The following is a 27276-nucleotide window of genomic DNA, read 5'->3' on the forward strand; positions in this document are numbered from 1 at the left end:
TAAACACTTAAGCAAAATGTTTTATTGACTTTAGGTCAGCTGGCAATGATTACCTGCATTTATGTCTTATTTTACTTCACTGGAAAAAAGACAAATGTTATATTAGAGACTTCTGACTTTCATGTATTTGCTGCTCTGGGCTGAGAATGTTCAGCTCTCTCCTGTAATGTGTGCTTCAGTATTACAACTCATCAGCAAAAGGTGTATGTCCCAAATTTCCACTTGCTGCCATCGACTTTTTGCCAGAAACAAACTTCTTTGCGGCCTTTAAACAAACAAAAGACAAAGTTAACAAAAATATATATCATCAAGCAGGTAAACTTATTTGCCATTTCAAGAATTTATGGATAGGATTTTTTTTTTTTTTTTTTTTTATGGAGTCTTGGCTGAGCGAGGTGGCTCATGCCTAAAATCCCAGCATTTTGGGAGGCTGAGGTGGGTGGATCAGGAGGTCAAGAGATTGAGACCATCCTGGCCAACATGGTGAAACCCTGTCTCTACTAAAAATATAAATTAGCTGGGATGGTGCTGTGTGCCTGTAGCCCCAGCTACTCCAGAGGCTGAGGCAGGAGAATTGCTTGAACCTGGGAGGGGGAGGTTGCAGTAAGCTGAGATCACGCCACTGCACTCCAGCTTGGTGACAGAGACTGTCAAAAAAAAAAAAGAAAAAAAAAAAAAAAGAAAAAGAAAAAGGAAAAAGCCCACTTTGGATTGATTCTGTAGATCATGTGCTTACTAGGCACAGCAGGGAACACAAGACCTAGTCCTTGACCAGAAAACAGCTCAATCTTGTAGAGAACAGTAATATATGTGAAAAAAAATTAGTAGGAACAGAATGTCTAGGCTGAGAAGAGTAAAGAAAATCTTAGGGTGCTAGATGGTGAAATACTGGTAGGATTGAAGAGGAAAAATAGCAAACTTCACTATTTAGGTTGGATCATATGAAATTGCCAATATTTGACTCTTCTTGAGTTGAATATGGTTTAACCTAATGGTAGTTTATTTGAAGGAGGAAGATACATACACCCGAGCTGACAAGGAAGCTCGCTGTGGATCATATGGGAATGTGCCCTCCTGCCTCCACATGAAGTAGACGGGCACCAAACATGAGAATAACATACTCAACCCAGGGATGCCTAGGCATCCTTCTGAAATTGAATCATTAAGGTTAAGTTCTCTGTTGTTAAATCGTAAGTTTTCATTTGCTTACATTTATGATATCAGCGTTAGCCACTGAATCAATCTGCTGAAGGACTGTGGATGGTGGCATGTAAGAACCAGCAATTAGGGCCTGGGACCCGACTTCTTCCAGGAGACCCTCAGAAGACTCCACTGACATCAGGTATCCAGCTTTCAGCTTGTTCCTGTCCAATAAAAGGCAGAAGTCAGTTTTACAGAACAAAGCAATTCTTTTTTTTTTTCTGGGTGGTGGGGGGCTGTGAATATCAAAGCTTTATTTAATAGATGCAGTAATGGTGTGCCTTCCTCTTCCTGAATTTCCCCAAGAATACCACTTCCTGCTCTGGAACATCACATTAAAACAGTAAGTCTAAAGGGAAGAAGTCTCTTTAGGGTTGCCGAAGTGCCCAACTGAGGGCCCACTTTGGCCTCCATTTGAAGGTCCATATGCTCCTACAGATTTGGGTGAGACAGCTGGAAAGCTCCCTAATGCTTCCCCAAGGCCTCCGGATCTGGTTGTGCAATCTGGATCCTCTGCACGTCACCGGCAAGTCATAGCATGCTCTTTCTCCCACTCACTGGTACAGTGAGGAAGATCTCTCTGCTGTCAGTGGGAGGGCTGCCATCCACTGAGATGGCAATAAAAAATGCATTTAATACACCTAACGTATCAAACACCATAGCTTGGCCCAGCCTATCTCACGTGTGCTGAGAATATTTATAATAGCCTGTGGTTGGGCAAAAATCATCTAACATAAGCCCATTTTATATGAAAGTGTTGATTACTTTATGTACTGCATATCACTAGCCTAGGAAAAGATCAAAATTCAAGGTATAGTCATACACTACATAATGACATTTTTGGTCAATGATGGACCACATATATGATGGTGGTCCCATTAAGATTATTAGGGAGCTGAAAAATTCCTATTAATGACAACATAATGTTGTGCAATTTTAAAAATATAAATTGAGTGTAGCCTATGTTTACAGTGTTTAGCATCTACAGTACTGTACAGTAATGTTCTAGGCCTTCCCATTTACTCACCACTCATGCAGTGACTCACTTGAAAGCAGGAGCTTTCGGTCCTGCTAGCTCCATTCATGGTAAATGTCCTATACTGGTATACCATTTTTAACTTTTGTGCTGTATGTTTACTGTACCTTTCCTATGTTTAGATGCACAAATACTTAACCATTGTGTTAAAACTGTCTACAGTATTCAGTACTACAGTACATGCTATACAGGTCTGTAGCCTAGGAGCAACACACTATACCATACAGCCTATGTGTGTAGTAGGCTATATCATCTAAATTTGTGTAAGTACACTATGAAGTTCACACAGTGATGAAACCACCTAACACCACATTTCTCAGAGCATATCCCCATCACTATGTGACACATGACTGGAAGCTGAAATTGCGATGGTTTTGCACCGTAGTAAAGTTGAAAAATTGTAGCTGATGCATGGCAACTTGGGGACAGCGTGTATTGTAAACCTACCTTCTGGCTGTTAAGAGTGTGCAGACCAGGGGTCTTGAAAACTCTGTCAAAGCATGGTGTCAGGCCTGGAGTTGGTGTCACCAAAGACAACTCTAACTGGTCCATGGCTAGGGCCACAGTGTTACAAAGGTCACAGTCTTGACCTTTTCCTATTGCCTTTTTCTTGTATGAACTGGGTTCTCTTCTTGGATAGAGGATAACTTTTGATGCCTTTTGATAGTTTGAAGATTCTCATGTTTATTTTCTTCTTACACTATCATTTCACTTGTGTTACCTTTTGAGCTTCGGCAGGTTTTGGGGGTGTCTGAATAGCTTCTTCTGTTTATTTCTGTGATATCCACTTCAGCTGTTGCTGCCTCTTTTAGGGTCTGTTTCCACCAAGGGTGAAGTAGAGTCATGCCAGTTCCTCTTAGAAACAGGGCAGTTTTAAGGTATGTGCCCCCAAACTCTTCAATGTGTTTTCGGTAGACAGGCAAACTAACAACTTACAGTGCTAACGGTCTCCATTCTATTTCTTCAGTTCGCCAAGCACTGCACTGTTTACATTACTGTTTGGAAAGGTGTCAGTACAAAACTGTACTGAAAACTCCACAGACTTCATTTTCATTTTGGACTAGACGTTAGATCTAGGTAAAACTATTTTAATCTGAGGTTTTGATTAGTGAAGGAACTCCTGCCTCTTGCTGAGATTTGTCTCAGTGAGCATAGGCCATGATGGAAAAGGCAGGTGGGGAGGGATAATATAGGCCTTGTAAGCAGCAGCAGCTTAAATATGGGCACAAAAGCTCCACTTGAAATAAAACAAAATCCAATTCATAATCCTCCCAGAAACTTATTCCTTATAGACATGGTGTTTGATAAGACAGTAGAGTTATTTAAGCCTCAGAAAAAGATCATCCTTTAACACTCTATAGCAAGACTTCCGTTTAATTACAATTTAATGCTGCAATTTTATATTGTCAGCTTAGCTAAAACATTATTTTACCTGCAATCAACTACCATAAGGTTATTAGTGTGTTTCTTCAGCAATGACACCTCACTTTCTCTCTTTCACTATAGGAAGATTAAGAACCTTACAACAAAAAGTATCAACTCCATCAAAATGGCAGAAAACATATCTTGACATTAATAATAAAATTCTATTTTCTACATTATTACCATACCTTATAAGAACTGTGTTACACTTATTAAGAAAATATATTTTCTCAAATAAATTAGAAAAATTGAGGTTTTTCTTAAGTAAATCTAGTGTTTCAATGTAGTCTCATACTGTTTTGTTTCTGGTACAATCAAGCAGCCCTGCATCCTATCAATTCTTGGTTCGATGTATACAATATTTAAGAAATTATGTTGTGCTTATACAAGAGATGCAACTTTGTAGTGTGCTCAGCATAACAAAACTAACAATACTAATGGGAACAGAAATGACTAAAAGCTTGTTCCATCCTTGGTTGTAATTCACCCTGTCATGCTTTCTCTGTGGGCAATACTAAATGATCATAACCACCACTGGAGTTGCAAGATTCACATTTTGAATTGTCCTAAGTAAATGGAGTCAAACTTAACTGTCTTAAAATGCTGTATGAAAATGCAGATTGATCTCTAACTTTGTCCCAAGTCTGTCTCTTTTAGTTAGAGAAAACCCCTGAACTACTAATGAATTAGGGGTGTTGTCAGCAATCTAGACAGTGGGGATTAATAAATTGCCAAATAGCAGATATTTAGTTGTCTTTCTTATCAAACAAAACAAAATCAGACCTTTTTGGGGTATAAATCAGTAATGAAGAAAGAAACTATTGCAGAATAGGTACTCTTATAATACTGGTGGTGTGATTATAAACTGGTACAATCTCTGTAGATTTGTGACTTAGAAATATATACTTTTTTTTATTTTAAAGAGACAGGGTCTTGCTCGGTTGCCCAGGCTGGAGTGCAGTGGCATGATCTTAGTTCACTGTAGCCTTAAACTCCTGGGCTCAAGTAATCCTCCCTCCTCAGTCTCCTAAGTAGCTGGGGCTATAGGCACACACCACCACATCTGGCTAGTTTTAAATATTTTTTTGTAAAGACAGGGTCTTGCCACATTACCCAGGTTGGCTGAACTCCTGGCCTCAAGTGATCCTCCTGCACCAGCCTCCCAAAATCCTGGGATTATAGGTATGAGCAACTGTGCCTGGTCAAATATATTATTTAAACATATACACACACACTCACCCTAACATGGAGCCTTTCGTTATGGGAATCTACACCAAGAAAGTAATGTGAAATACAAAAATATTTTAAGCCCAAAGATATCTTTATAACTGCAGAAAATGCACAAGTGTATTTTTACACACCAATGAATATTATTTAAATATTTAGTAATTTGAATCAACGGAAACACAATCATTGGTAAAGAATCAGATCATTTTTGTCTTTTATTTGTAATTTTCAAACTTCTATAATAAGTATGCTATTTAAATACGATAAAAAAGTATACAGATGGTCCTAATTTATGATGGTTTGACTTATGATTGTTTGGCTTTATGACTGGCTTATCAGGGTATTAATGCATTTTTGACTTACAGATTTCTCAGGATGTAACCCCAGTGTAAATCAATTAGTATGTGTATATACAGTATTAACAATTATTTTTTAAAATGCATGATCAATAAACCAAGAAAAATGTAAACAACTATTCTCTAATTTTTGCAGAGATGAGGTCTTGCTATGTTGCCCAGGCTGGTCTCAAAGTCCTGGTCTCAAATGAGCCACCTGCCTTGGCCTCCCAAAGTGCTGGGATTATAGGCGTGAGCCATTGTGCCTGGCCAAAATGTTAATAATTATATCTTTAGGTGGTAGGATATAGGTATATTTCCCTTTTTATGCTTTTCTGTACTTCTCAGTCCTTATGAGCATATATTACATTGTTATAATCTGAAAAGAATACAACTTTCAAATAACAAAAACATGAAACACAGTTAATACTGAGACTTACTTGGCAGTTTGGACATCTGTGCTGGAAAGGTTTCCTTGAGCAATTGTTTTTACTTGATTATAGGCAGCCTTGATAACCTAGGACAGGTAAGTAAAAGTTGGTCATCTGTGGTCAGTACCAGTGTCTCCTGCAGCACTGACATGCTCCTTTACTGAGCCAAAAAACACAGACACGGTTAGTTCCAGACAAACAGCACAGTGTCCATGTGGAATGCTGTCATCATTATGGGTTCGTTATTCTTCGTATGTTTCATAAAGCAGCTGTTTGTACACAAGCCTCCTGCCCCAGCCTCCCAAGAAGCTGGGACTACAGGTGCATGCTACCAGGCCTGGCTAATTTTTAAAATTTTTTGTAGAGATGTGTGGGCTCAAGTGATCCTCCCACCTCAATCTCCCAAAATATTGAGATTATTGATGTAAGCCACCACACCCAGCAAACACATGGATTTCTAATCACCCATAAAGAATAAGCACCTTTAAAATTTCCCCAGACTCTCACTGTGTCATGCCATTGATACTGCTATCTCTTACTATTCACTAAGAAGAGAGCAGTAATCCATACACAGCCAATTTGTAAGGTTTGTCCATACTTGCTAAGCCAGAGTCAAGAAGGAATCTGAATCTTTGTATGGTATTTAAAAAAAGAAAAAAAGAATAAAGTTCCAGTGATGTGGGTACTTGGTAAATATTTGTTGAATAAATCAATCTGGTCATGATTTTCTCCATTCCAACGCTGGCACCGCTCTGAATCTGCTACTTAAGTTTTCCCCCTGATCATCTAAATTCTAGGACCTCTGTTTCCCCTTCATTTTAGCTATCCATTTCCATAGCCACATCTCAGACTTGACCATAGCCTAGACTTGTCTACCTCTGCTCAATTCCAAGATCCCAACCTCACTCTTTAATCTCACCATCCTTATTCCTGCATTTTATCAGGATCTCTAGTTCCTTGACTTGTCTAGTCTTTCACCTGATCAGGCCCCCTCTGGCTTCACTTCTCTATTTAGCCTAGATCCCTGAATCATCCTTTTCATCACTCTTGCCAATGCTCCCAACTCCCTTGCTATCTCCTCATACTTCTGACCTGCCTACTTTGCAGGATTCCAACCTGGGATTAACCATAGCACCTACCTCCTCCATTTCTCCATTAGGCTTGTGAATGCTATTGAAGAAAAATTACATGACAGTGATGACTGACTGTAATATGACTTTGTGGTTGCTGACTTCAAGGATACGTACACTGCAGCAAACGCCCACTTTTCGTGTACCTCACTTGATTCGTTTGTCCCAAACTTCAGTATTTTCTTAAAACTTTCTTCCCTTCTCTGTCAAAACATGACTTAGCCTCCTACCTCACTGAGGAGGTACTTCCCCATCTTCCCAATATCTTCCAACATTAGCCTGTCTGTAAGGCTAAAAGGGCCACTTGTGTAATGGATTTCACATATTCCTTTCTCAGACTTGATCATTTCTAATTTTCTATCTCCAATATCTGCTACGATCTTTCTTTTTGTTTAGTACAAATGTCTCCTTCAACTTAATCTCTGAGTGTAAACTCTCCTAAAACAGCTTGCTCCTTGAATGTCTAAGCTCCACTAGCCCCACACCAACCTCTCTTTTCTAACTTGTCATTCATTCCTTAATCACTACACATTTAGCTAATTTCCACTACTCTAGTCAAAACTGTTAAGATCATCCATGATGTCCTAGTTTGCTAAAACTACCAGACTTCTTAGTGGTGACTAATGTTATTTCATTATGGGTCAAAATGGTGTTAAACATTCTCTCTTTCCTAGCCTTCAAATATGTCAGTTTCTCTTTTTTCTTTTTTTCCTGGGCCATTTTTCTTTGCCACTTGCTCCTTAGATGGTATTGTTTCCCAAAAGCTGAGCTTTAGTTTTCTTTTCCTACAATCATTCATACACACCCCTGATTTCAACACAATCTCTATACTGAAGACTTGCAAATAAACATCGTAGCCTTTCCCTCTCCTGGGTTCTCAATTTGTATGTCTCAGAGCCAAGGCAATGCAACTTATCCAACCAGAACCAAAATATGAAGGAGGCAATTCTCTCATCTTTCCTAGAGGCATTAGTATGCCTGTGTAAATTTCCCTATAGCAGATAATGCTTCAATGATATCATAATATACAGAGCTCTGATAAGTCATTGCATTGCATTCAAACACTCCATATTTTAACTAAAAACATGTTCATGGTCGGGGAGAAAAAACACTTGTTTATGAAACAAGTTTGGTGAGTTTGCAACTTACGTCTCCTGCAGCTGCGGCCTGGGAGATAGTATAAATCCCAAAGAGTCCAGAATCTGAGTAACTGGCATTAAACGCAGAAACCTGAAACATAATGAGACTTTACTGTGTAATAGTCTACCAGGTAAAACAGGACACAATTTCTCTAAGGTTGACTAGAAAAAACTTGGACCTTCACAGTATAGTCACAATAGATTAATATTTTACTTAACAGGTTCTGTCAAGAACTGAAGTATTCTGTATATAGGTTACCTCTTTCAGAACTGTCATGCTTTGTTTTTTCATTTAAATCTTTCTAAAATGACTGCTCCCTTTCCTTTATGCTGGGTATTTTTTAATCTTCTTTGGATGACTAAAGGTTAATGAAAACACTAATCTGCAAACATTATTATAATACAGATGGGCTTTTGCGTAAGGCAGACCTTGTTTCTTCTCTCTGCTGTTGGTGGGGACTTTTTCACCAATTTACTTTACTTCTCTTATACACTCCAGTCAAAAAGAGAAAAATTTCTGCTTAGTGGTCATTGTCCAGGTAGCAAGTGTCTAGCCTCTGAATAACAGGGAAATTGCTATCGAGTCCGAGCAGAGCTTTTAGCTCCCTAGGGTGAACCTGATTTACAGTGTTTATGTGAACCATTCACATAAAAACTACCTAAGTTCTTTACAAACTTTCAGATTCCTCAGATGGACCTACTGACTCAGATCCCTGTGGATGTGGCCTGGGAGCCCAGACTTTTAATAAGTGTTCCGGTGATTGTTACATACCTTAAATTTTGAGAACCACTGGGTCAGTCCATGTAAAGCCTAGGAATGGACTTCAATGTCTTTAATTATAATTGAGACCATCCTATTTATACTCTAAATTTCTGGCCAAGTTCTTAAGTAGGAATTTCTATTAAATTACTACATTGGATTAGGATTAAACTCCAGCCACACAAAGCCATCACTAACATTCAGTGTTGAAAAGAGAAGTGTGAAGAAAAGAAAACAGCTGACGATGAACAAAGAGAAACAAAATCTGGAGGAAATGTAAAAAGCAGCAGCAAAATTTTAATTTGGACTAATTTAAGCTAATGGCTTTTGAACTGTGCTCCAGGGAACCCCAAGGCTCTGTACAGAAGATTCAAAGGGTTTCACAGTCAAGTCTGCAAAATTTCTTTAAAAGCTACAACTTTTATGTTGTGCATCACAGGTGGAAAATCATACGGAAACAAAGGCCGCTCTGCTGAATGGAAAAAAAAGTTCAAAAACTACCACTTCAAGTATTAAAGGAATAAAAACAAAAAGATCTTAATTTCCACTGTTAAGTGTCAAATGGCCAAACAGTGACTGAATAAATCAACATTTGCTGAATAAATCAACAGCTGCCATGTCCTGTAACAACTATAACCATAAACAATGCTCAATCTGACAACTCAGTCCATCTGTCACCTTTTAAAGGCATACTACTGGAGATCATGTAGGATATTACATTGGGAAAACAATGCTTACTAATTAAGTAATACCTTGTGGCCGAGCTCGGTGGCTCAAACCTGTAATCCCAGCACTTTGGGAGGCCGAGGTGAGCGGATCACCTGAGGTTGGGAGTTCGAGCCAGCATGACTAACATGGCGAAACCCTGTCTCTACTAAAAATACAAAATTAGCCGGGTGTGCTGGTGCATGCCTGTAATCTCTGCTACTCAGGAGACTGAGTGAGGCAGGAGAATCGCTTGAACCCGGTAGGCAGAGGTTGCAGTAAGCCAAGATAGTATCAGGCACTCTACACAACAAGAGCAAAACTCCATCTCAAAAAAACAATAACTTTGTTCGCTGACATTTTACATTATCCTTGCTCCAATATCATTATTTTGAAAGCATTAGTACTTTTCCTTTTTTAAAATTTAATAATATCCACTTGACATCTGAAGCATTAGTACTTTTTTGTCATAAAAAGGCACCTTCTATCTATCTATCTATCTATCTATCTATCCATCCATCCATCCATCCATCCATAGATGGAGACAAAGTCTTGCTCTGTCATCCCCCAGGCTGGAGTACAGTGACGTGATCTCAACTCACTGCAACCTCTGCCTACCAGGTTTAAGCAATTCTCCTACCTCAGCCTCCCAAGCAGCTGGGACTACAGGTGCCTGCCACCAGGCCTGACTAAGTTTAGTAGAGATGGGGATTTCACCATGTTGGCCAGGCTGGCCTCAAACTCCTGATCTCAGGTGATCTGCCTGCCCGGACTCCCAGAGTGCTGGGATTATAGTCGTTAGCCACCATGCACAGCCTCTCATTTTTCTTTTTAAATTTAATCTCAAGCTGAAGGAGTGAATCTGTAAACAATTTCTTGGTGTTCAACTTGTCCACTTGGTTGGAAAACAAAGAACAGTGAGATTCAGGAAGCAGACACAAGAACAGCAGGGGACAAAAAAATCTAGACAAAAAGACTAGTTAGAATCTAATGAAAGTTTAATATCTACAACTTTTTTCTAACGGGAACAGATGTATGAATTCCCTTTATTTCTAAGCATTCAATTCCTCTTTTTATATTATTAATGACAAGTACGAGACAAAGTAGAAAAGCCAGTGAGTTTTTGATAGACCCTCAAGGATACTAAAATCTCAAACTTGGCTATCTCTTCAATTGTACAAAGATTTTCTGTGTGTTTGTCTTACATTTTAAGAGTAGATTATGAGAATTACATTTTAAATACTGAACCTTTGAAAGCAAAAGGAGAGATACCAATTGTTCAGACTCACATCAAATGGTTGGTGAGTTGCCTTGGCAACAGCCTGGTGCAGATGGCTGGTGGTGTTGCTGCCCCTCTTGATATGTGGCCCAGCACCGAGGACATGCTGAAGAACACTAAATGCATTGGCCTCTGCACTTCCTGCGGCAGCACTTTCTGCTACAAGAGCGGCATGGACAAGACTGTCTCCATTCTGTTCTCGGATTTCACCTGGGGCCATGTTAAGGACAGCAAAGAAAGTGCCTTGTTCACCACTGGTTTCATTCTTCAGTATTTCCTACAACACAGTATTAACCCACGAGCCTTTTCTGTGGCTCCGTGCTTTCCCATGCCATCCTATCCCCAAACACACAAAATGTATGCTTAAAATATAACATCAAGCCATCCAATCTACACGAGACTGTTCAGCAGTAAACATTCAGGCCTATTCCACCTCAACATGCTATTCTAGCAGGGAAACACCATTCTGATAAATTAACCCTAATAGAATTAAATGCTTACCTCCACGGTATTTGGCCTTTGCACCAGATAAACCAAGTCCACCTCTCATGTTCAGAAACTGTTCAGCAACTTGCTTTAGAACAGGATGACTCACACCTGTTTCAACAGAAGCAAAAACGAAGCTAGAACCAGAATTACTAAAACACAATCGTAAAATTTTTTTCGTTTTAAAAACATGATTATAAAATCCAAACATTACAGAAATAAAGAATGAGTCTTCTTGCCATGCCACTCTCCCGAAGATACCCAATTACAGTTTACTATCACTAAACTATTTACTATATGCTTAGTATGACTATTCATCTAGAATTTTTTTCTGTGCAGTTATTATCCTCAATTGCTTTATTACTAAAATGTTTCATTCTATTGATATTCTATCTTTTTTTTTTTTTTTTTTTTTTTTTTGAGACAGAGTCTCGCTCTGTCAACCAGGCTGGAGTGCAGTGGTGTGATCATGGCTCACTGCAATCTCCACCTCCTGGGTTTAAGCCACTGCACTCCAGCCTGGACGACAGAGCAAGACTCTGTCTCAAAAAACAAAGAAGTTATACAAATGGCCAAAAAGCATATGAAAATATGTTCAATGTCATTTGTCATTAGGGAAATACAAATCAAAACCACAATGACCACTTCCCACCCGGTAGGATGGTCATAATCAGAAAGACAAACAATAGGTGTTGGTAAGAATGTAGAGAAATTAAAACCTTTGTGCACTGCTTGTGGGAATGTAAAATGGTGCAGCTACTTTAGAAAACAGTCTGGCAGTTCCTCAAATGGTTAAACGGAGTTACCATAAGTCCTGGCAATTCTATTCTTAGGCATTACCAAAAGAACTAAAAATAGGTATCCTAAGAAAACTGTACACATGAATGTTTATATTTACAACAGCCGAAAGGTGGAAACAACTCAAATGTCAATCAATCATAAACAAAATGTGGTAACAGAGTATTCTTGAGCCATAAAAGGAAATAAGACATTGATACATGCTACAATATGGACCTTGAAAATGTTATGCAAATTAAGAAAAGCCAGTTACAAAAGGCCACATATTGTATAACTCCATTTATATGAAATGTCCAGAATAGTCAAAAGTTGATTATTGCTATTTAGGAGGCTCAGGTGGACTTGAGCCTAGGAGTTCCAGGCAGGGAGCTATGATTGTGCCACTGTGCTCCAGCTCTTGGGCAACAGAATGAGACCTCCAACTCTTAAAAAAAAAAAAAAAAAAAAAAAGGAAAAAAGATAGTGGATGCCACACAAGCAGGGGGAAGATGAGAATGGGGAGTGACTGCTAATAGGTATGGGGACTTTTGGGGGATGATGAACAAGCTCTGAAATTAGGTAGTGGTAATAGTTGAATCTATTAAAAGCCATGGAACTATACATTTCGAAAGGGTGAATTTTATACCTCAAGCTGTTATTTGCAAAATAAAACAAAAAACATTACAATCGATATTCTCATGTAACTATTTTGTAAACTTGACCTCATGTTTCTGTAGGACAAATTCTTAAAAGTCACTAGGTCTATGAGTATAAACATTCAGAATTTTCTTTTTTGAGACAGTCTCACTCTGTTGCCCAGGCTGGAGCGCAGTGGCATGATCTTGGCTCACTGCAATCACTGTCTCTTGGGTTCAAGTGATTCTTCTCCTCAGTCTCCCGAGTAGTTGGGATTACAGGCATGCGTCATCATGCCTGGCTAATTTTTTATTTTTAGTAGAGGTGGGGTTTCACCATGTTGGCCAGGCCGGTCTTGAACTCCTGACCTCAGGTGATCTGCCCACCTCAGCCTCCCAAAGTGCTAGGATTATAGGCATGAGCCACTGGACCTAGCCTAGAATTTTAACAGATATATTCAAATAAATCTCCCAAAATGTTGTACTAGTTTATATTTCCACTAACAATTCGTGAGAATGCTTATTTCTCCATACCCTGGTCAATTCTGGGCAGTGTCAATCTTTTGACTTTGCCAATATCACAGTTTAAAATTTTCTTAATTATTAGTGAGGCTGATCATTTCAAACAGATAGTGGGCTGCACATATACATACATATTTCTCCCATGAACTGTCTGTCTATGCCCTCTGCCTGTTTTTCTAGTAAGCTACATTTCCTTTTAAAAAATAGTAAATGCTCTTTGCTTTGAGAAATTCACCTTTGTCACAGGTTTTGCAAGTATCGTAAAGAATTTACAGCCAGTGGTTTACAAATTTAAATGCTGGATTCTGCTTTCCAAACAAATGACTAGTAACTAAAACCCTATCATATATTGCCTGTCTGGCATAAATAGAAGGCTGAAGTTTGCAAATGTTCAATCCTATGTTCACGTAATTACAGTTTAAGAAACCGCTCTTAAGGAAGCAAACAGACAATACTTAACTTACCAAGTCCAATCAAAGCCATTCTTGCACTTGTGAAATGGTTCTGAACGAAGTGATGTAACTGAGGAAGTTAAAAACACTTATTAGGTTACATTGGCATAAATATAAAAAGCTGTAAAAATGTAAAAGTACAGTTTGGAAGAAAATAAATACTTAGGCTTAAAAGCTGCTGTAATGAACTACATGGTACTAACTGAGCTGAATTACCCTGGGATTTTATTATAAAAACTATTGCTTAAAAGAACCAGCACCTAATTGTGGTCATGGTTGCACAACTGTGAATATAATGAAAACCACTGAATTGTGTGCACTTTAAATAGGTTGTTTGATATGGTGAATTACATCTCAATAAAGCCGTTATTTAAAAAAGGAATAAAAAGAGGCTGGGTACCTCCTCTGGTGTCACTTTTCCAATCCTATAGTCAGGACAATACAAAGGGTTAGCCAAGGCATTCCGGTAAGCTGCTGCATGCAAATTTTCAATGACACCTGTGAGATAAGTAAAGAAACACTTAGGGAAATGCACTTTCAATAAAGAAAACAACATTTTTAAAACCTAGAAAGCATCAAGCCTATACAAATTTGGTCATCCTCTGGCATTAAGAGGACTTGAAATTTATTATTATTTAACCTCTAGTAACTGCCAGTTTCTGCCAGTACAATGTGCTGAGAAAAAAAAAAAGAGATTACATAGCAGCAGCTTCTGTATACTGGAGTCCACCTAAACCACTTTTCTAATTTTAACCTAGCTGGTATCCCCTGGAAGGTATACTGACCTAGGTTTTGGGAAGTCCCCATCTAGTTATGGTTCTGCTGCCATCTTGCCATGTGACACTGGACAAGTTATTTATTCTGGATCTCACTTACTCCTAGGTTTCCTTTCTAGGTAATAAGGAGGTTGTCAGGCAGCTTTCCGGGGACCAATGCGAGCTTCCACCAGGACTTACTCCTCCCTCATGCTTGGTGCTTTCCCTGCTTCAGTGCGTTTTTGCCTGCAGTGTTCCTTTAGTTGCCCATTATCTGGCAACCTCCCTATTCGAGGCACTGTGCTAGGTGCTAGAAATAGAGACATGGGACATACAATGCCTGCCCTCAAATTTTAAGATGAAAATCTGAAATAAAGTATTATGGGTGCAATGTCAGCAGTGTGTCAAAAGTCCAGTAGAGGCATAATGGAAGGGCAGTGGGAATTAGAAAACAATTAATACAAGTAATATGTGGGATCCATCTTACCGAATGAGTAGGTGTTTCCCAGAGGAAATCATTTGGGAACAGCATTTTAGGTATAGGAAGCAGGAAAAGCAAAGTCATTATGTATAATAGTAATTAGATTCAAATGGGAACTGCAGCTGGGGGAAGAGGGTAGGGCACAAAGTAAGACAAGTGGGCTGGGGTAACATCATGCAAGGCCATATACATATATGCTGTTTGGACTTTATCCCACAGATAATAATAAGGCTTACTTTCATGTCAGAAGGATCACTGTAAAGGCAGTGTGGGAGACGGACTAAAGATGTAAACCTGGAGGCAGACGCCAGCCAGGAGAGCACACAGTATAACTGTTCAGGCAGAAGGGATGTGGGCTGGTGCCTCACTGCTGTCAGTGGGCAAGAAGCCACTGTGGATACACAGGTCATCTTTTCTAAAATTGTACCATTTTATCTATTTCCTCAGCAGAAATTCTGAGCAACAAAGATCATGCTCCTCTGTGACACCAAGCATCATCATGAAATAACATCAGGCCTGCATGCGGAGGGGAGCCTGTCCCATTCTGAGCCCCTGAGCTGACCTATTTCTGCACTTGCTGCATATTTCTGTTTCCACCAGAAGTTGTATGATTCCAAAGAGTCAACAGCAGTTGTTTATAGAATTGTTTTACCAGTTGTACTCGTCAAGATTATATAAGACATTATATAAACATAAAATAAGAATGCAAAAAAAGATTCCTATTTTAAAAAATTAAGTTACTTACTTTGGAAAGATTCAATAGGAGATGGCTAAATAATAACGGCAATACAACAGTAAGCAATGATAGCAGCAGCAGCGACAATAAACTGCTGCAGGACTTGATGTAAGCAAAAACAACTCTTAAAAATCACTGGGGGCCAGGCATGGGGGCTTATGTCGGTAACCCCAGCACTTGAGGAAACTGAGGTGGGACGATCACTTCAGCCCAGGAGTTTGAGACCAGCCTAGGCAATATAGTGAGACCCTATCTATATAAAAAAATTAAAATAAAAATTAGCATGGTGTGGCAGCATGTGCCTGTAGTCCCAGCTACTTAGGAGACTGAAGTGGGCAGATCACCTAAGTCCAGAAGGTTGAGGCTGCAGTGAGATTGTGCCACTGCACTCCAGCCTGGGCAATAAGCAAGACCCTGTCTCGAAAACAAACAAACAAAAACAAAACATTTGGAAGAAAACAGGAAAAACTTCTAGGATCCTACAAACAATTTACTTACCATCAAACATGAAAAATGATTTGTTTAGAAACAAAAGAATAATGTATCTAAATAACAAATTTTTTAAAAAGATATTTTCAAATTAAAGTAGTAAAAAATTTGGCCAGGCATGGTGGCTCATACCTGTTTAACTGTAGCACTTTGGAAGGCTGAGGTGGGTGGATCACTTGAGGCCAAGAGTTCGAGACCAGCCTGGCCAACATGGCAAAACCCTGTTTCTACTAAAAATACAAAAATTAGCCAGGTGTGGTGGTGCATGCCTATAATTCCAGCTGCTCGGGAGGCTGAGGCAGGAGAACTGCTTGAACCCAGGAGGCGGAGGTTGCAGTGAGCCAAGATGGTGCCACCTCACTCCAGCCTGGGTGACAGAATGAGATTCTGTCTCAATAAATAAATAAATAAATAAAAAATTTGAGAGCATTTTTTTCTTCTACAAATTGATATTCTAAAAAAGCCAGTATCTTAGAAACAACTGAATGTGATCTGGAAATGTACTTACTAGTCTGTGGATTCTGAAAGGCCACAGCCTTGTCAATCTTTAGCTGAGGCTGAATGTCACCTACTTCCCAGTGACGAAATTCTGGTGATGTGGTGACATTAAGCAGGAACTCCATTAGAATATCACTACAGAAAACATTGAGACAAGAATTACAAGTCAAAAATGTAAAACCAACATTTGAGATTCTATATAGCTGTAATGCTCTCAAAATGAAACTTTAGGCCTTGTAATAAACACAGTGTTTAAGAGTTTATGAATAATAATCCAAAATGAAAGTCAGAGGTCATAATGATGCATTACAGAGACCAGAAGTAAGCAGCTTAGTATTTCTTTTAAAGCAGAAGTCCTAAACACACAAGGGTACTTACACATCACCCCGCAGGCATTCCACAGTGTAAGCCATGTTTTCCCTTGTTGCAGTCACACTGAATGAAAAATATAAACTACAGTAAATAATCTGAATCACAATAGTGAGCTTTCCCTTATAATCTTCTGTTATCTCAACCAATTCCTTTGGAAAGAAAATTTCTGAATTATAAAAGGTGTGAACAGTAATATAACAAAGCCCCACAGATTCATCAACTAAAATTTAAATTTTTTTTTTTTTTAAAACAGCAAATAATTCAACCTTAAAAGGAGTGAAATCCAGTCACACGTTACAACACAAATGAACCCTACAGTAAATAATCTGAATCACAATAGTGAGCTTTCCCTTATAATCTTCTGTTATCTCAACCAATTCCTTTGGAAAGAAAATTTCTGAATTATAAAAGGTGTGAACAGTAATATAACAAAGCCCCACAGATTCATCAACTAAAATTTAAATTTTTTTTTTTTTAAAACAGCAAATAATTCAACCTTAAAAGGAGTGAAATCCAGTCACACGTTACAACACAAATGAACCCTGAAGACATTATTCTAAGTACAATAAGCCAGTCACAAAGGGACAAATACTGTATGATTCTACTTATGAGGTACCTGGGGTAGTCGAATTTATAGAAATAGAAAAGAGAACGGCAGTTGCCAGAGGCTGAGGGAAGGGAGAGAATGAGTATCTATTGTTTAACAGGTATAGAGTTTCAGGTGAGATAAGACAGGAATGTTTTAGAGATAAATAAATGTTGGTGAAGGTTGCTAAATGCCACTTAACTGCGCACTTAGAAAATGATAACTTTGGGCCAGGCACGGTGGCTCATGCCTGTAAACCTAGCATTTTCAGAGGCTGAGACGGGCGAATCACTTGAGGTCAGGTGCTTGAAAGCAGCCTAGCCAACACGGTGAAACCCCATCTCTACTAAAAACATAAAAACTAGCCAGGTGTTGGTAGTTCACGCCTATAGTCCCAGCTACTTGGGAGGCTGAGGCAGGAGAATCACTTGAACCCAGGAAGCAGAGGTTACAGTGAGCCGAGATCATGCCACTGCACTCCAGCCTGGGCAACACAGTGAGACTGTCTCAAAAAAAAAGAAAATTATAAATTTTATGTTATATACATTTGACCGCAATTTTTTAAAATGCCAAATATAGTTGAAGATCTTTTCATACCCTTCCGAGGCCAATGCCCTACTCTCTCCCACTCTGGAAACCACAATCCTAAGCACTACATAGTATTGTTCTGCTTTAAAAATTACAACACCTTAAAGAAATCTTGAATCTTGCTTGTTCACACACTATTTTGCCCTTCAGTTGTGCGATGTTGATGTATAGATCTAGTTCATTCCATAATGGCTGTGTAGTTAGTGGTCCCATCATGCCTCTGTCATACTTTGCCTGTTTTCCTAAAGATAGCCACTTAGATAGTTTCCGGTCTTTATAAAGAATACCTTTGCACATGTGATTAAAAATTGTGGGGTTTTTCAATATTACTAGATATTCCTTGATTCTTTCCTAAGTGGTTATACCAATTTACACTCCATTGGCAGAATGAGAGATTCTCTATCATCTTTACCACTGACAACACAATATATAAAAAATCTGGGCTGGGTGTGGTGGCTCACATCTGTAATGCCAGCACTTTGGGCTGAGGTGAGAGAATCACCTGAGCCCAGGAGTTCAAGACCAGTCTGGGCAACATAGTGAGATCCTCATCTGTACAAAAAATAAAAAATTAGCTGGGCATGGTGGCCTGTGCCTGTAGTCCTAGCTACTTGGGAGGCTGAGGGAGGATTGCTTGGGCCCCAGGAGTTGGAGGCTGCAATAAGTTATGCCTGCACCACTGAACTCTAGCCTGGGCAACACAGCAAGACCCTGTCTCAAATAAATAAAAAGAAATGCTGTTTCTGTCCTGACTGTTCCACTGACCAGATGTTCCCCAAATCTCTCTCTCTCTTTGGGCCTTCCTACTCCTGAGACACAACAGTATTGAAATTAGGCCAATTAATAACCCTACAATGGCCTTTAAGTATACAAGTGAAAGGAAGAGTCTCACGTCTCACTTTAAAGTAGACACTAAAAGTGATTAAGCTTCTGAGGAAGTGGGGAAGGCATGTTAAACACAGACTAGGCCTTCTGCACCAGTCCAGTTCTTGAAGAAATCTAAGTGCTACTCCACTAAACACATGAATGATATTGAATTCAAACAGCCTTATTGCTAATAGAGTTTTAGTGGTCTGGACAGATCAAACTGCATCCCCTTAAGTCAAAGCCTAGTCCACAGCAATGCCCTAATTCTCTTCAATTATATGAACGCTGAGAGAGGTGAGGTACAGAAGGAAGGTCTGAAGCCAGCAGAGGTTAGCTCATGAGGTTTAAGAAAGACGTTATCTTTTTTTTTTTTTTGAGACGGAGTTTCGCTCTTGTTACCCAGGCTGGAGTGCAATGGCGCGATCTTGGCTCACCGCAACCTCCGCCTCCTGGGCTCAGGCAATTCTCCTGCCTCAGCCTCCTAAGTAGCTGGGATTACAGGCACGCGCCACCACGCCCAGCTAATTTTTTGTATTTTTAGTAGAGAAAGGGTTTCACCATGTTGACTAGGATGGTCTCGATCTCTTGACCTCGTGATCCACCCGCCTTGGCCTCCCAAAGTGCTGGGATTACAGGCTTGAGCCACCGCGCCCGGCGAAGGAAGTTATCTTAACATAAAAGTGCAAAATGAACCCACAAATGCTCATATAGAAGCTGCAACAAGTTATCCAGAAGATCTAGGTAAGATCATTGATGAAGATGGCTACACTAAAGCACATATTTTCAATGTTGACAAAACAGCTTTACATTGGAAGAGGATGCTGTCCCGGACAGCTAGAGAAGTCAATGCCTGGTTTCAAAGCTCCAAAGGACGGGCTGACTCTCATTAGGGACTAATGCAGCTAGTGACTTCAGGTTGATGTCATTTACCATTCTCAAAATCCTAGGGCCCTTAAGAATTATGCTAAATCTACTCTGCTTGTGCACTGTAAATGGGACAAAAAAGCCTGGATGATAGTACATCTGTTTATAGCATGGGTGCTGAACATTTTAAGCCCATTGCTCCGAAAAAAGTTTCCTTTTAAAATATTACTGCTCACTGACAGTGCATTTTATCACCCAAGAGCTCTGATGCAGATGTACATGTAGATTAATATTGTTTTCATGCCTAATACAACATCCATTCTGCAGCCTATGGATCAAGAAGTAATTTTTAGGCTGGGCGCGGTGGCTCAAGCCTGTAATCCCAGCACTTTGGGAGGCCGAGGCGGGTGGATCACGAGGTCGTGAGATCGAGACCATCCTGGTCAACGTGGTGAAACCCCGTCTCTACTAAAAATGCAAAAAATTAGCTGGGCATGGTGGCGCGTGCCTGTAATCCCAGCTACTCAGGAGGCTGAGGCAGGAGAATTGCTTGAACCCAGGAGGCGGAGGATGCGGTGAGCCGAGATCACGCCATTGCACTCCAGCCTGGGTAACAAGAGCAACACTCTGTCTCAAAAAAAAAAAAAAAAAGAAGTAATTTTTACTTTCAAGTCTCATTATTCAATAAATACATTTGTAAGGCTATTGCTACCACATATAGTGAAAACACTGATAGATCTTGGCAAAGTATATTAAAAATTTTCTGAAAAGGATTCACCATTCTAGATGTTACTAAGAACATTTGCAACTCATAGAAGGATGTTAAAGTATCAACGTTAATTAATAGAGTTTGGAAGAAGCTGATTCCAAACCTCATGGACGAATATGAGAGGCAAGACTTCAGAGGAGGAAGAAACTGCAAATATGGTGGGAATCGCAAGAGAACTAGAAGTGGAGCCAGAAGGTTTGACTGAAGGGCTGCAATCTTACGATAACACTTGCAACAGATGAGGAGTTGCTTCTTATGGATGAGCCAATAGAGTGGTTTACTAAGACACAATCAACTCCTAGTTGAAAATGCTGTGAACGCTGCTGAAATGACAACAAAAACTATTAAATAATCTTAGTTGATAAAAAAGTGGCAGGGTTTGAGACTACTGACTTTAATTTTGAAAGTTCTGTGGGTAAAAGGCTAAAAACAGCATCTTACGCTACAGAGAAATCTTTCACAAAAGGAAGCGTCAATCAATGCAGCTAACTTCACTGTTAATTGATTTAAGAAACTGTCAGTCACCCCCATCTTCAGCAACCATCACCTTGATCAGTCAGCAGTCATTAACATGGAGGCAAGACCCTCCACCAGCAAAAAGATTATGACTTGCTGAAGATTCAGTTAATTGTTAACATTTTAAAAGTAATAAAATATTTGAAAATTAAGGCTATATAAATTTTTTTCAAGACAAAATGCTAATTGTACACTTAATAGACGAATGTACAGTGTAAACATAACTTAAATGTGCTGGGAAACCACAAAATCCATATGACTTGCTTTCCTGTGAGATTCCCTTTATTGCGGTGGTCTGGAACAGAACCTGCAACGTCTCTGAGGTATGCCTGTACACTGCAGATATCTACTCCCAGGCAGTTACTTAAATTTTTACTTTAAGACATAAAGATGTTTCACATTTTGATGTAGTCAAATTCATCTGTCTTTTCCTTCTCGTGTTGCTTAAGAAATCCTCAACCCCTTGATAACAGAGAAAGTTCCCTTACAACGGAGTATATTCTGGCATTTTCACTATTTTCTATTACTTATTTAACAAACCTTAATAAGCCACCAACTGCTTCAATTCCACGGGTTATCTTGAATGATGAAGCTCCTTTTGTCGTCTTGAAAAAGAAAAGAATGATTATCTTTGTAGTTTTTCAATGCCAAGTCTGCCAAATGTCACACTTGATCATCTGTTGTCTGTTATGAGCAGCCTTAAAAAGAATTCTACTAAATTCTTGCATCCTTTTAAGAAATAAAACAAGGCTCAACAAAAAGCTTAAGTACAGATTTTCATATTAAGTACGTTTATGTAAAATTTCCTGTGTCAAATACATGCTTACCGGATTCATTAGTCTATTCTGAAAGAGACTTGCATATGGGAAAAAGAGTTAATTGTCTTTCAATTTATGACACTTTGTTTTAAAAATTTGTTTACTGATTTCTTATGCTCTAGCAGCAACATTCATATGAATACTAATTTAGTACTTCTCTGTGGCAAATATCTTGTGATTTCTCATTTTACATTAGGGGACTGTACTGGGTTAAAACAGCCAGAATGTGTTAATGTGACTTTATTTGGTAATAAGGTCTCTGCAGATTTAAGTATTTGAGATGACATCATATTGGATTACAGTGGGCATTAAATCTCATATGACTGGTATCCTTATTAAGAGGAAACGTGGACACAGATAGAAGGCCACGTGACAACAAAGGCAAAGACTGCAGTGATGCAGCTGCAGGCCAAGGAACGTGAAGGGCTGTGGGCAACTGCCAGAAGCTAGGAAAAGGCAGGGGAGGATCTCTGCCTTCCTCAAATTTTTAGAGGGATCACAGCCCTGCTGCTTTCTTGGCTTGACTGAGACACCTTGACTTTGACTTCTAGCCTCTAGAACTGTGAGAGGATAAATTCATTTGGTTTAAGCCACCCAGTCCATGGTAATTTGTTATGGCAGGTCAAGGAAGCAAAAATAAAGACACTGATTTTAGTTTTCCTTTTTCATAGGACCAAGATACCACAGCATTTCCAAACACTTGAGGCAGTGAAGATACTCACCAGACCGGATGCAAGACGCAGCAAATGAGTGGTTCCTAAATTGCTGGAGTCCTCATATCTACTGCCTGCTTTAATGAACAAACCAATTCTTGATACAGGAGCGTAGTTTTCCAAAGAAGCAATCACCAAACCATTTGGTAACTTGGTAAACTGTATTTAAAATAAAGTAGAGATATAACGAATGTCTTCGTATTACCAAGGAGAGTAAGGCATGTAGGGGTTCCAGTGAGCAAGTCAGTGGGACTAACCTCAAGGTCCTGAGGTTGTGGCGATGCTCCTGCAGGCGCAGCTGTGGCTTTAACTTTGGGGGCAACTTTGAGAGAATAAAATCTCTAAACACACACAAAAAAACACAGGTTACACATATTTCGCACAAGAACAGTACTCTATATAGAAGCATGGTACCTTAGTGTACCCTAGTGACAGAGGGTGTTTGGGCATTAAAGGAGCAATAACCACCTTCATGGGAGGATTCAGCTGCATAACTTTTTTTTTTTTTTAATGACAGAGCATCACTGCAACCTCTGCTTCCTGGGTTCAAGCCATTCTCCTGCTTCAGCCTCCTGAGTGGCTGGGACTACAGGTGAGTGTCACCATGTCCAGCTAATTTTTTTTCGTATTTCTTAGTAGAGACAGGGTTTCACTATGTTGGACAAGCTGGTAACTCCTGATTTCAAGTGATCTGCTGCCTCGGCCTCCCAAAGTGTTGGGATGACAGGCGTGAACCACTGCACCCAGCTTAGTTGCATAACTTATTATGGACTTATGAATTCACCAGCTTCCCCACTTAAACCTCTATTTATTCGTGATTTATAGAGTTCTTGATGCCCATTTTTATGATGCAGAGAATCACTGTATTTTCTTTTACCTTTCAGTTACCTTATTAAAGTTTCATGGTTCTTTGTAGCCTCTAATGCTTTGGTATTTTTTGAAAAAGTGTCAGATCGCCACATCCACAATCTTTTTTCTTTTCTTTTCTTTGAGACACAGTTTCACTCTTGCAGTGAGCTGGGAGGTGGATGTTGCAGTGAGCCAAGCAGTGGCACGATCCCGGCTCATTGCAACATCTGCCTCCCGGGTTGAAACGATTCTCCTGTCTCAGTCTTCCGAGTAGCTGGGATTACAGGTGCATGGCGCCATGCCTGGCTAATTTTTTGTATTTTAGTAGAGATGGGGTTTCAAATGTTGCTCAGGCTGGTCTCACACTCCTCAGCTCAAGCAATCCACCTGCCTCGGCCTCCCAAAGTGCTAGGATTACAGGCGTGAGCTGAGCCACTGGGCGTGGCCTGCGTCCACAGCCTTTTATAGGTTTCAGCTTCTTGCTTCCCTTATCTGCCCAATGAGTCTCACCTGTTTAGTCTACTTTCCAATTGAAATTCTTTCATCTTCTTAATCATCTTAGTAACCTTTAAAAAAGAGTATATACCAACTTCCTCCGAACCCTCAATATTTTCCATTGTATCTTCACTCTGTTTTGTACTGTATTAAGACCACACAACTTTTTTGACTAAATAAAGTATTTTGACATGTACGTCATCCTGAGATTAACAATGGCTTCACCCACAGCAGATTCTCAACATACAAATTGCAGTTTACTGGTATAGTAAAAGGGTTCCTTTAAATATTAGGTAATGGACCCAAAAGGCACTCATTTTATTCAGTTTGGGCAAATGTTATACAATGCCATAAAAATCGTTCTGATTATGACTAAAGTTCATGAGGTTGCTGGAGGAGATTATGAATGAATAAAACTTAGTGCTCCCAAGACCCAATGAACACCTCGCTGGAGTTTCCCAGGCATCCCCGCACAGGCCGCGATGCCTCCACTCTGTGCTGTCTAGAAGGCTGTTTGCTGTACATCTAGCATGAATGCTGTACTAGGTTGGCTGTTGGTTATCATTTGCTTTTAGTACTGCTTTTCAGTTATGAATTACAATTAGCTTTGCTTTATCATCATCAATTTAGTCTGCTGGGTATGGTATAGTTAACCCTCTGTTATTTTGAGCTGATTTTCCAAAAAGTAAACTTTAAGATATATGGGCATAGCAATTCAAATATGAATAATCTATAGTTCTGTTACCAAGTGAGATTTTAGGTGTTTTCCAACCAAATGTGCCTAGTTAGTGACATTTGGTTAGTGTTTTTTTTTTTTTTTTTTTTGAGATGGAGTCTTGCTCTGTCACCCAGGTTGGAGTGCAGTGATGCCATCTTGGCTCACTGCAACCTCTACCTCCCGGGCTCAAGCAATTCTCCTGCCTCAGTCTCCCTAGTAGTTAGGATTACAGGCCTGCACCACCACGCCCGGCTAATTTTTGTATTTTTGGTAGAGACGGGAGTTTCACCATGTTGGCCAGGCTGGTCCCGAACTCCTGACCTCAAGATCCATCCACTTCGGCCTCCCAAAGTGCTGGGATTACAGGCCCGAGCCACTCCGCCCGGCCCTGCTTTCAAGTTGACTGCAATTTGTTTACTTTGGGCCTCTCCAACTGTTTTCTCTGAGCTTTTCCTATCGCAAAACAGAGTGGAGAAGGAAATTTTGGGGTCTTTAGCCAATCTAACCGTGCTGCCCTCAAAGGGCAGCTAATCACTGGTTTGTCTAGGTATAGCAGGTAGGTTAATGCAATTACAGCCTAAATTTATATAACCCACAGTACATTTATGTAAACATAAAGCATAAGAACATTCCATACCCAGCTCTGGTCTTCTGCATCTCCCTCTAGGGGGGTTTCTCAACACAGGTACTGCTACTGGCACTTGGGGCTAGAAAATTCTTTGTTGTAAGGTGTTTAGCAGCCTCCCCAGCCTCTCGATGTCAACAGCAACCTCCTTACAAGTTGTTACAACTAAATATTTCTCCAGACATCGCCACCGTTTTCCTGCGGGCATACTGTCCCTCGCTATAATTTTTTAAGTGTTTCCCCTTACCCCTCTTAATAACCACTGCCCCACAGTGATATAGCCCTGATGTGTGAGTTTTCCCCAAGTGACAGCTATGTTTAATTTAGGCTTGAAGGGGGAAACTTAATTAAGGAGCTTTTGAGGGCAAACAGAGACGTCTTAGAGGAACCGTCTAGCATATGATCAAGGAAAGCAACGTTAGACTACTAAGACACCGTAATAATTAACAATGAAGTTCCAGACACTGTGATGAGTATTACATCTGCATTAGTTCCTTTCTTACACTTTTACTCGCGGGGGAAACTGATGCTCCGTGATATACCAAGGAGCAGAGGCCGCAGTGGATAAAGTGAAGGTGGGGGGCTAAGTCTGCGCCGTCCTCCCGCTTCCCCGGGTTTCACAGTCCTCCAGCACCTGAGTGGCGGAGTGACCTTCAGAAGTCTCTCCAGGGAGTCGCTTCAACTCCGCTCTCAGGTCCTGCCCCTCTCTTCAGGTTTCCGGTGTTAAGTCTCTTTTGCTCACAGCACGGGCGGCGCCTCCAAAGCCAGACCCAGTCTGCAGCCCAGTAGGCCCGCAGGGTTCAGCTGAAGGGCAGACGGAAGACCAAGGTCCAGTACCCCAGACTAGGCACTTCCACCTCGTATCACCTTGCTGACACACTCCTCCCCAGCCTGTTCCCAAACCCGCCACCTGAGCTCACCGAGAAGGACCCGGCTCTGGTTAGCAACTTCATGATTCAAGATCGTTCTGACCCACAGGGACTGCCGAATTACAGGAAAGCAAGATGGTGGCGGAGAGCGGGAGTTTCCCAGCGTTCCCCGCGAACGCTTTTTCCACGCCCTCGTTATCAGAGGTACTCTCTATACTGCCGCGCTCGACTGCTCCCCGCGGAAGATTGGACCAGTCCAATTTCTCCAGGACTTAGAATAGGGAGACGCACAATTTCCCAATAAATATGCAGAAGATAACGTACGTCACTGCTTTTTGGGTTCTTTTCCTGGCCTGAATATTCAGTATGCACCCTTTTTCTAAGTACATCTGCCGCAGCCAGTCATAACTGCCCCCTCAGCCTTGGGCTCTTCCGCTTGGGATTGTCCAATGGGACGCGCCTCTCCCGGGACTCCGCGGGCGCCTTCCGGGCTGACACCTGCACCCTGGGTCCTGGCCCCTGCGCGTCCACGTCCCTGGACACTGGGGACTTCAGGAGGTTCTTGCCTCTCCGCCTCTCTGCAGAGGTCCTGGGCATCGAATTGCAGCTTAGTTGCCTCTTTCTGGGTGAAGTCCTTCCTGGATCTTAAGTTCCGTGAGACAGGGGCCTTGTTCAACGTATTCGCCGTTGGGTCCCCCAGAGCCGGCCCGGGACACCCTGGGAGAGTCCGCAACCTTGGGGAATCGTCACACGGTCTCTACTCTCGTGGAATTTACGTCCTAAGCTGGGGCTACATAGAACATAAAAACTTAACTGTAGTTTTTGTGTGAGGAAAATAGAAATGTTTTGGATAGTAGGTGTGTATGTGAGCCGAAACCGGCAGTTGGAGAAAGGCAGTCACGTGACAGCGTTCTCCGTGGTCCTCAGTGAGTGTTAACCCAGAAAGTGCCTTGGGCCCGCACGGTGCTAACACGGGAGGCGTGGTTCCTGCCCTTTAGGGACCTGCAGTTTCATACCTTGCTACGTTGCGTGGTTGGGAAACTGACAATATCAGCATTAATAACACTGGGGAGTTGGTTAGAAATGTATGAACTCCAGGTCCCTATTGGATCAGAATCGGTGTTTTTACAAG

The 27276-nt window shown here is 40.6% G+C and overlaps 1 protein-coding gene across 1 annotated transcript; it reads right to left on the minus strand.

The window, feature by feature from the left end:
- Nucleotides 1–26322, minus strand: UQCRC2 (ubiquinol-cytochrome c reductase core protein 2). Its single transcript, XM_039478089.2, has 14 exons — nucleotides 26196–26322; nucleotides 22846–22929; nucleotides 22598–22747; nucleotides 21598–21662; nucleotides 16874–16930; nucleotides 16506–16630; nucleotides 13937–14034; nucleotides 13549–13606; nucleotides 11166–11261; nucleotides 10675–10874; nucleotides 7931–8011; nucleotides 5661–5737; nucleotides 1211–1364; nucleotides 1–265 (listed from the first exon to the last, which is right to left on the minus strand). The coding sequence occupies exons 1-14, from the start codon at nucleotides 26226–26228 to the stop codon at nucleotides 182–184; spliced, it is 1362 nt and encodes a 453-aa protein (XP_039334023.1). The 5' UTR covers nucleotides 26229–26322; the 3' UTR covers nucleotides 1–181.
- Nucleotides 26323–27276: the final 954 nt, after the last annotated feature.

This window comes from Saimiri boliviensis, chromosome 12 (genome assembly GCF_048565385.1).
Source record: "Saimiri boliviensis isolate mSaiBol1 chromosome 12, mSaiBol1.pri, whole genome shotgun sequence".
NCBI classification, from domain to species: Eukaryota; Metazoa; Chordata; class Mammalia; order Primates; family Cebidae; genus Saimiri; species Saimiri boliviensis.

Excerpts from the sequence above, each read along its gene's own strand:
- UQCRC2 (XM_039478089.2), bottom strand. The coding sequence starts at position 26,228 with ATGAAGTTGCTAACCAGAGCCGGGTCCTTCTCG. Across the intron at positions 14,035-16,505 it reads CTTTCAGAATCCACAGACTA|GTGTCATTGAAAATTTGCAT; the intron begins GTAAGTACATTT and ends CTTATCTCACAG. Across the intron at positions 1,365-5,660 it reads ACAGATGTCCAAACTGCCAA|GAACAAGCTGAAAGCTGGAT; the intron begins GTAAGTCTCAGT and ends TTTATTGGACAG.